The following is a 10,886-nucleotide window of genomic DNA, read 5'->3' as shown; positions in this document are numbered from 1 at the left end:
AATATATTCGTTGCCGGTAGATGTCGCAGTTTCGTTTCCGTGAGTACAGTTGGTGTTGTGAGTGAGTTCGTGTAAAGCACGCTTACATCTTCCAGGGGGTGATGTCAGTTATTTGGAAACCATCAGTAAAAACAATTGCATCACATGTGCTTTTTTTTATCCCAGCATTGCCCGACACACAAACATGAGCCCATTTCACATGCATTAGTATTGTAGCTGCAGTGTAGTTCCAGATTGGTTTGTCTTAATAATAGTCTTAATTTAATACCATTACCTGCCACAGATGTGCGCCTGGATGAAGTGCCGTCTTGCCTTTCTACTTTATGTGTACAGTTTACCTTGAACGGATAACTAGGGGGTGGGGTGGGGGGTCTTGCGCAGGAGGACCGTGCACTTTGCAGGGCTAATACAAATGAGCTGAGAGCAGAGGCACCAAGATCGCGTCCTCTTCAGGAGGGTGCTGTCTGCTTTGCATGCACAAAAAGCAGCGTGTTTAAAAGAAGGAGCAAAACGCCTTTTTTGCCTTTAATCTTGTGCAAGCCTCCCGAAGCCGGTCAGTGTATATCACAGAACCACTGTGCCTGACCCAAATCATTTCAAAATAAACACACATAAACATGTGCATGTGTGCTCTGATTGCTGCGGACATGAAGAGGGCGCCCTTGGGTGCCGGTGCGCCCCGGAGATGCCCAAACCGGCCCGGCTCTCCCTGTGCCTTGCGCGCCCCCGCGGGCAGAGCTGTCAGAGGCGGACGCGGGGGCGCGCACGGCGGGCTCTGCAGCTCCTGGCCATTTTGTAGAGACAGAAAATGAGGAGGTGAGAGAGGCACTGGAAAGAGAGATACAATAGGCGGAATTGAGGCATAAAAACACCAAACAAAAGCCCACTCACACCACTGTCTGAACTATTGAGAAACCCTTTGCAAACGGTGGATTATAAGGAGGAAATCGCCATAAAACCATGAGCTGGGGGACAGAGCTATGGGTATGTCATTCTTGTTTTGTGTGATCATTGACTTGAACTATATAGCTGGATTGGGGAGATAACGGTTTGTGTTATTTTGCGAGGGGGAGATGCATGGCGGGCTTGTTGCAGACCTATATAAGGATTTAAAGCATGGTCGAATTAATGAAACATTTATGTCATGAATCCTGTTCTGTGTTACTGTTAGGTGTTGGTTACTTTATTAAATCCAGGCTATGCGGCTGTTCAGACGTTAATGCTCATGCTTTCTCGACATCATTGCAGTGTTTTTTCTTTTCTTTTTTTTCTTATCAATATGAATCCTCAACCAGCTATGATTTAGGTAGTCAAGATTACAAATGAAGTAACAAAATGAAGACAAAAGTCAATGAACACTGTCCTGAATTGCATATCGACAGTCGGGAAACAGAAGCACATTTTGCATGGACTGTGTGCTGTAAATGATTTACTGTTAGTTTTGCAAGCTGTGTGTCTTGAGCATGGGTCGCACAAATCCGGCTAAGATGATTAAGTGTTGCTATTTAAATTATAATAGAACCGAACACCTAAAGGACGAACTAGAAATGGGCATAACCATGCTGGGTATAATCTGGGCGCATGAAGATACCAGCCCAAATACAGTCAGGTTTGCAGATAAGGTTTTGTTTGACTAAATCGTGTCAAAATATCGATACATTTGCATAAACACACTGCGCCAATTGTCGTTATACGCGCTACAATGTATCTTGTTTAGAAGGGCACGTTCAGTATCATTTAACAGATATACAGATAGGTTTCTACAGTATTTTAATTGATAGTGCATATTGGATCAGCATTTCTATAGTCTCATAAACCGTAATACGTGCAGTTCAAGTCACAGCATATATTGCATTGCAATTATTTGAGTTTGTTTTCTATTAAAGTTGTAACATTACAGCTGTCGATACACAAATAAGCTGTTGTGGGCGGGACAGATGTCATGTTGAGATACATACACTTGCCACGATGTGTTCGTATTTAATATAACGGGGGAAAATATTATTACATAGACCACTGACCTATGTAAAACAAAAAGTAAATGAATCACTGACACCCTGATTATTCTAGCAATATGAACCTAAATGATCAATTTGTTATATGATGGATTACACATGATCATATCTGCAAATATTCAATTAAAAACAAAACAAACACCGTGTGTTAGTTATTATATTCAAATCTACTCATCATAAACGTTGATCAGTTACATTTTTAAAGTTTTTTTAAAGAAGGAATTCCAACCTGTTTAAAAAAGGACATCTTTATGGGCAGGACTGTCATGTGAGAAGCATGCAGTGAAACGGGATTTTATTTTTTTTGCATGTTACAAATATGCACAGACCACAACCCCTTGGAGAAAAACAAAATTCATATTGTGAAGGACACTGCCACGAAACACCTGGACACTCCAAGGCAGACTGATATAGTGATGATAGTAGTGTATGAAATGAACCGAGCACTATTTACTGTGGAGCTATGAACACACATGCACAACCAGTTCATATTATTTCCATGTTATACTTCCCTCCGTTATATTTATCTGTACCTGTTTTGTTTTGCATGCTCCAAACAAAGATAAATCGCAGGTGTAGGAACTGCACATGATGTGCTATCACTAGATAGGCTTTGTGTAATTGTGGTGCACATAATAAAATGAGTACTTGACGAATACGGTCTCATTCACTATCACTGCATCTCATGGCTTTATATGTTATTTATTGCATTACTTCACATTATAGGGAAGCGGCAGTTAATGAGTTACATGGATCGCCTATAAAAATACACGATTATCAATGATAAAAGCAAGTCAGTTTGCTGGACGTGACTAAAGCTGTAAGCAAATTAGACGCCGGCAGTGTGAGTGATGTGTTATCAGGAGTCAGGCCGTCCTTCGCGGTTTTTGCTGCAATGTCTGGCATGGCGTGGCCGGTCAGAAACAGGAAAATGTGAGGAAAGTTTTGCAACTGTGTAGTCAGTCAGGCAAAGCCAAATGTATTTAGATTTCGTTTGAAAATGACAAGTGGGTATCCAGCCTGTTGTCTTCTTACCAGCTGTGCATCGCTATCATTTAATAAAGAAAACGGGCAATTGGAAGAGTGCTGGTTACTGCTATGTCTTTATCAGTATTAGCATAACATATCAGTCAAATCTCCAAAGTATTGTACTTCTGATACATAGACAAATGTTAGTTTAAGAAATATATGTACTTGCAATACATAATATTTAACTTTATTTGTTTTTCCATGTTATGTCTCTTGGCAGAGCAAGTTATTTGGTAGACTAAAACTCCAAACTGCTCCTTCAGTGCCAGGGTGTAGTACGGGCAGCTTTATCATAAGCAATGGCATGTTGCAGATTATAGGTTATTTTCATTGCATGTTAATAAGCAGGCTTGGTGTGATTGTTTTTAAAGACCTTTCCTGTTTTTTTCTTATCTCCGTGTAAGCTGGGAGCTGTCCCCAAATTCACAGGGGAAACAACAGACAAGTGACAGTTAGAAATACACATTGTTGGAGGTGCATTTGTTCCTGTTTCACATTTAAGAAATCTGTAGATGTCATACTTTCAATAGATCCTTTCAGACATTATGGAAATGAAGAGAAGGCCATAGCACAAGTAGTTTTAGGAAGAAGGTGCTTGGGGTCCAACTTTAGGGTCCAACACATTTTTTTTTTTTGGAAGAGGAATAAACCACAAACTCATGATACTTAAAGAATCTTAATATATATCAGGTGACAGAAGAAACATGTTATTATTTTTCTATTCGAGGGAGGGAGATTGCGGGTGCCAATGCTGCCGTTTCAGAGCTATGTTTATCAGCAGGAGGGTGCCTGTTTGGCACTGTAAGGATAGTCTCTTGAGGGTGAGACAGGTTGTGAGGAGGCAGATACATCTGTCTCTACATCTGATGCCAATTTCAGCAGACTGGGCAGTCAGTTTTGGAGCACTTGAACTGAAAAGTCTGCCAATGCCAAACATGGCACTGAATTAGCCTATACTGTAGAACAACCACTGCTAATAACGCCATTGTGTCTTGACAACGGGTTTCAACACTGAAACAAACAATAACAAACTTTGGATAAAATGTACTTATCCAATTGGACACATTAAGGACTCTCCCATGTGTTAAGGTATCAGGTTTTGAAACTAGGCCTACATTGTTCTTAAGGTGAAAGGGTAAGTCCTCTTGTCTCTCCAATAGTGCCAAGCCTGCTTGTTTATTCCTAAGTTATTATTTTTTAACCTCACATATATTTTTGTATAAAACCCACAGGAAATCCTTTCTGTGTTACTATGATTCATCCTACCATCTGCAGAAAACACCGTTTCAAACTTCAGATGCAGTCTGAATGCATAAAACTTTATCATAATGTTAACAAACACACAATGGTACATTTTACCATTTTAAAACAAAGTCTTTAATTCTGTTTTGTTCACTTATCTTAGTAGTTAGTATTTGCATATGACAGACCACACTTTTGTGTTTTTCCCTCATTAGGGAAAACAGGAGTTAAATTAGCAAAAAAAAGGAAAGAGTTTTGTGAAACTAACTGAAGATTGTTTTTTTTGTGTGTATGCATAATATATCACGAATTACATACAGGGTCACAAGGCATGCACTACTATATTATTAAGTGCCTAAATTATTGTAAAGTAAACTGTTTCACTAGATTTATTGTGAAGTTGTTCATAGAAAATTAAGCTCTGCTCCATTAAACTAGTTGACCTTTAAAATTTAAGATAATTGTTGTTCCTTAAATAAACTGACCTTTATAAAACAGATGAAAACTGTGAGATGGGAGTTTTGAAAAAGGTATTTACAAAGAGTATCCCTTCTCCAGCTCTTAGCAGACTGACGTATATATCATGAGGTAAGAGTCTGAGATGGAAGGAAACGCAGTGCACAGTGACAGTTTGAATATTTGGCAGCAGACATTCACCACTTCCAAGCAGAGGGTTTGTCAAGTTCAGCATGTCAGTCATTCTAGTGTTAGGCTATATATTTGGACTTCTGAGACAGGTCTGCAAATAACAAAATTAATTTTCAACTTCAGCTGGTTTGAATCTCTCAAACTGCTTATTCATTAACCACTGTTTTCCTGTTAATGCCTGGTCAGACTCACTTTTTGCAGTAGTATCCTCTTCTAAAGGTTCAGTAAAGCTAAGTCCATTTGAGTCCCTTGTATATAAATACTGCATCTGCATTCCTTGTAAGTGATTTATGTATGAATGGGAATGGGACTGTGATAGTATAAGAGAAGTGACAGTGTTAGTTAAACATCTTTAGGCTCTTGTTTGTTTGACAAAATGAATTTTCTGAATTGTTAAAAGCATTTAAACCTGGCCTCACTTCCTCTTTTGTGTAACATGTGCCTGAGGTTTAGAGACACCAGAGGAAGTAAAGATGAACATTAAAACTACTAGGGGAAGTGACCCAATTAAGCCCACATACCATATTTTGTTCTTGAGTTATGTATGACTTTGTGCTGCCACTGTGAAGTCACCCCAAAACATTGCTTTATGAGAGGCCCTCCCAAGAAGCAATTGTTCTGGAATTTGGTGACCAAACTTGGTGAATGTTGATAAGAATTATAAAATGAAGAGAGTAATAAATCAAATGAAACCTTATATGATGAATTTGCTTGGTATTTAAAAGCACTATTTTGTATTTGAAAATATAGATTTCATGAGTTTCCGGAGCAAGCATGGGACACTGTCAGATTGATGGTCACACAGATAGATGCGGTAGAACAACAAAAACTGTTGATGACATAGTAAATAAAAAATTTTTAGAAGCTTCTTCAGATAAAACAATATTTAATGTTCTGTCGATTATTATAATTTAAAATGTAATTGTTTTTGTCATATGGGCTTAATAGGAACAGTGCCCTTGAAAAGCCTATTAGCACATGGCTTGAAAGCAGAATAATTATTTCATTTGTTCTACCAACAATAACAAACATGGTCTAATTTGTAAAGAATAATGTATTTAATTTATTATAAAGATATTGCATGTGTACATTAACTCTATACACAATTATTGAGGTTAATTTCCCATGGACCACTGTTTTTTTTAATAAGCCCACTAAGCCTAGAACTCATTGTACCTGAAATTAAAAAAGCCTTAAATTAATTAATATTACTCAGAATACATCCTTTTCATTCATGAACTTAACTACTTACCTTATGTTCATTATGGGGCTTAAATGGGTAGGCAGAGAAACAATTATGGACTGCAATAACATGATGGAAGCTTGCTGTGAATTTTGTATGGATCACGGATGGACATAGAAGAATAATTTTCTAGAGTATTTTGAGAAGCTGTTTTTGCCAGAGATCTCTGACATGGGACTGCCAAAAATTTACATTTTTGACGGTCATGCCTCAGATTTTTCCCTGGTACTTGTGACCAAGGCCAGAGAAGATGGGGTTGTGTGTCTCCGGCTCCCATCTCACCTCACCCACATCCTCCAGCCACTGGACAAGACAGTGTTTGGTGATGTCAAAAGTAGGGATGATCTGGGCCGATACCAATATCCGATATCCATATAGCAAGATCGTCCGATACCGATATTTTCCAATTATTTATTGGCCTGTAGAATGAGAGCAGGTCTGGGGGGGACTGCATTGCAGTTTGTGTGCATCATTCATATTTTGTTAAAACTACACGATTAGCTTAGAACAAATCAGATGTTCAGTTAGATGCAATAAAAGACGCACCATCAGAGAGAAATATCGGTCTGAAATATTAAAGCAATCAGCTCATAGCCGATATATTAATTTCTATATCTAATGGAGGAAAGAACTGTGTTACTATTCCCATGTTAGCAGGGACAAAATTTTAAAGGAGGAATTCCCTGCGAATTCCACTGCTCTCAAGCCAGAAAACATTATTGGTGGCTTTGAGAGCACGGGAATATTTCCTGTGAGCCAGAGCCGGATGGACAGTCCTTTTTCTGAAGCACCTGTGCAGACTTCTACAGTTTTGCTCAAGGGTTTTCACATTAAGAGCATGGTCTGTTAATGCAAAGTGAGCCCACCTTACCTTACCACCTTTCTCAAGAGCTATAGCAGAATTGGGTATATCCCACCAGCTTCAAAAATACAAATAGGCCCTCCCCCAAGGAGCCATGTGGACCCATCTGCCGTGTGAGCAAACCATGTAATCTGCCTGCACCTGATTAACCGCTTCACTGCTGATCACCCCCATGTACCGTGCACTGCAGGGATGACTGGCTTTGTGAATTCAATCTAGAGACAGACACATGTTGTACAGTCCTTCAGCTGCAAGCAATTGTGAGTGAAATCTCTACATCCTGTTAAAATCCAGTCCAGAGTGCTTCAATGATACAGTTAACACAGACAGAGTGTGATTTCCCTCTTATAAACCTTGCATAAATTGAATTTCCATTGACATTTAGACGCCTGTTTTCAGCTGCGACTAGGAAGGACAGTGTGCAGTCTAGTCTAGACAGTCTGAGGCTGCCGGAGCAAGCTCGGCCGGAGCAATGGAGTTTGGACTCTTTACAGTAGGAGAGCTGTGTCAAAGCCATCTGTATTAACCGATTGAATATCACATGATTTAAAAAAGAAAGATCGATGAAGAACACAGGTAGGACACGGTGGTCATGGAATTGTCCTTCAGATGTTTAGGTTTAACACATTCATGCATGTTTGACCTGGTATAGAAGAGTAAGCTGACCGCATTGTTTAGTCAGTAATTAAGAAGAGTTGGCCTGCTTTCTTTTTTCATACTGTCCCAATATCAACTGGTTTTAGCATCCACATTCATTTTACCATTTTGCTTGTATTCTGAATTCCAGGATATTTGTGGTGTTGATCTACTGAGTTCAATCTTGTTGTTAATCAGCTATAAGCTCTTCTGGCCATGTTTACAATCCATATTTTTTTATTAGCTTCTGAACAGCATTATTGAAACGTTCTATGAATGTGCTTTGTGTAATAGGTTTGTTAAGTAAGGAAGTCTAATCACTGCCACACAAACCAGGCCATTAATAGAGAAGTCAAGTGTGTTATACATGTGACTATTATCAAATGCACGGTTACAACATGTTGCTCCTTCATAACTTCAAAGACCCAACTGTAAGCTCTGTAAAGCACTGAAACAGAACTTGAGTGGAGAATTAGGAAGCACTTTACTGTAGCACCATTTTGTTTTCTTTTCAAACAGACATTCCTGAAGGATGTACGGTAGTAAGAATGAGGAGCAGGGTTGTCCAGATTCAAACATGCTTGTCTTCTAAACTGTTATTTATGTTTTAAATGCATTTCTGTACAGTATGAAGAGAAACATAACTAATACTGGCTACAGTCTTGCAGTTTTACAGGAAACTTTCATGTGCTTAAGAAATGAAAGACATATTAAATGTTTTAAATGACATAACAGATTGATTCAGCTGTAGATCTGAGGTTTTGGTTGGGATGCTAACCCGAGGATCTTGTACCTCCTCTAGTCAAAAGCTGGGTATCCTCTAAAGTGGAATGACAGTTCCCCACTAAATGCTAACGCCTGTTCGCTTCAAGACGTTTTGTTTTCACATGCAGTTCTAATTCCAGTAAAGTGTGGCCATTTGTGTTTGACATCATTGACACTGTGAAAACGTTTCACTTCTTGGTTCCAAGTGTGGGAGAGTTTAATCACCCCATGCAGGAGCTGAGAACTAATTCGCAACCTTGTTTGTTCTCCACGCTTGGTGAAAATGGATGTGACAAAGGTCGAATCTTTAGTGAAAGTGCAGCAGGTGAAGGTGAGCGTAACTTTGTAAATCGATTTCTTTCTCTCCCCATTGAAGTGGAAACAGCCCTGCTTCTGGGCTTGCCGGGGCTGTACAGAGTAAGGATGTTTATTCATCATGGAATAGCCACCTGTGATACCAGAGGTGATACTAAGCACTTCTCAAGCTGGAGGTTTGATGAAAACCTGTGAATTGTTAAGAGGAGATTTTCTCAGTGTGCGAATGTTTGTGGCATTTTTACATTATCCCTAATTCTCTCTGAAATGACCCCTTTCTGACATTTTGAGAAATTGAGTCTTTCAGCACTAAAGGGGTTCTTAACTCTAATAGCCTACCTGCTAGTCAAGCTTAGTGAATTGTAATCTTTCTGATTGGCTTTTGTTGCTATATCTTGTGCTGTATTTTCTCTGAATAACTTATTGCCTAATCTTGTTTTCTACATTCTTGTTAAGCCTCATACTGTAAAAGGCTTTTACAGTTCCTTGTCAGTTTACTATACTTTGGTTGTGCTTTTGAATTAGAGTAACATAAAAGCAGTCTGAAAGCAAGGTATCAATGCACAAGGGGAAACGATGGATAAGGTCTAAACTAACATTTGGTGAAATGGTGAAAGACCAGTGATTACCTTCTTTTCCACAAGTATTAATAGTAGGTCTATATTAATTTGAGTTTGAACACAGTACAGGTTCTGTAAAATGTAGGTAATTATAATTGAATGCCTTAAGTCTACTACTTCTGTATTTATACATCTTTTGTATAGAGACCTCACACTGTTGGCCATTAACCCAGTTCTCTTTTATTTCCTAGTTCACTAACACTATATGTAAACCAAAGAACAGAGTCAGGTTCTACAACAAAGCAGCTGAAATGCTCCATCACTGATAGATACTCTATAAAGACTGTTCAAATTGAATTAGTATTTAATCAAAGCCACATGTTCACTGCCTCTCTAATTAATTGAATTGGCTTTCACTCGAGTAATGAAAGCACTAGGATCGTAACACAAGGATTACAGCTTAAAAACTACCAAGGGGTTTTCAAAGTGGTTTCCTCTAGAGACAATTTAGCTCCCTGTTTTTCTGAAAGTCATTGTAAAGGTTGAGCGGATGCAGGAAGGGGGAGACCTTATTGTGGGACAAAACTGCCGATGAAATGTACTGCACAGGAGCAAGAATAGCTTGGAAAGTGTTTTGTTTCAGATCAGAAAAAGGCTCATGGCTCTCCCTGTAGCCAACAAATGAAGATGCATAAGCAATTGATGCCAACTTAAACCTTCTGGCTAGAACACAGATGTTCCATTTTGGCAGAGGACTTCCCAGTATGCTTTCCAGGAGAAAAACTCTGCATTTGACTCGGACATTCCTGCTTGAACCTGCTATCAGTCTCATAGCTTGCTTCCTTTTTTGTCATAACCCCCACCACACCGACCCTGTACCCTGTTATTTGTGAGTGATGCATCAGATTTCCTGGGGCAACTTCATTCTCCATGCTTCCTTCCCATTGTGTGTCAGGAAAGGGGTCATGACTACTGACAAGAACTGTCTCTGGGGATGATGGAAATAACCAAAGCAAGGCCTCTGTGAGGTCGGCCTGTGTTATTATTGGTGCTCAGAAAGGGCATAGTCAAGATGTATGGGTGCCCTCCGGCTCGGGCTGCTGTCCCTAATTACTCCTCTGACTGCCGGCTGCTCCGCGGGGATCGCAGTGTTGCAGGGTGGGGGAGGAAGGTCAGGGAGACTTAGATTTCTCATACTGTGGGCTCGAGGTGAAAATGCATTGAAGTCATTGCTGTGTTAAAAGCTAGTTTGGTAAATTAGTCTTTTGGAAAAATTATTGACAGAGTATTTTTTTTAAATTGTATTGTAGTTGAAGAAGTTGTTAGCCAAGGTTGGAATGTCATTAAATGGAACCTTGGACAGAAGTGTTTGGAATGGTTCTCTCTCTCTCTCTCTCTCTCTCTCTCTGTCTCTCTCTCTCTCTCTCTCTCTCTCTCTCTCTCTCTCTCTCTCTCTCTCTCTCTCAGTCTTTCAGTCTAAATCTCAATTATTACAAAGCATAGTCAGCTACTTCCCTTTTATTAAAAGAGAAAAAACACAACCCAGTTATATAAAGGAAGTGCTCAAACTG

General features: G+C 39.4%; 1 protein-coding gene across 1 annotated transcript in view; it reads left to right on the top strand.

Moving 5' to 3' along the window:
* Positions 1-768: 768 nt before the first annotated feature.
* The window catches only part of fnbp1b (formin binding protein 1b), a 90,274-nt gene continuing 80,156 nt past the window's right edge, over positions 769-10,886 (top strand). Inside the window, exon 1 of the mRNA XM_066713008.1 lies at positions 769-984. Coding sequence (XP_066569105.1) covers positions 961-984 — 24 coding nt within the window. The 5' untranslated portion in view covers positions 769-960. The remainder of the gene's footprint in view (positions 985-10,886) is intronic.

The sequence above is a fragment of the Amia ocellicauda genome, chromosome 9, assembly GCF_036373705.1.
Source record: "Amia ocellicauda isolate fAmiCal2 chromosome 9, fAmiCal2.hap1, whole genome shotgun sequence".
NCBI lineage: Eukaryota > Metazoa > Chordata > Actinopteri > Amiiformes > Amiidae > Amia > Amia ocellicauda.
The sequence above is the reverse complement of the archived record's forward strand: the minus strand, read 5'-3'. Positions and strand labels throughout refer to the sequence as shown.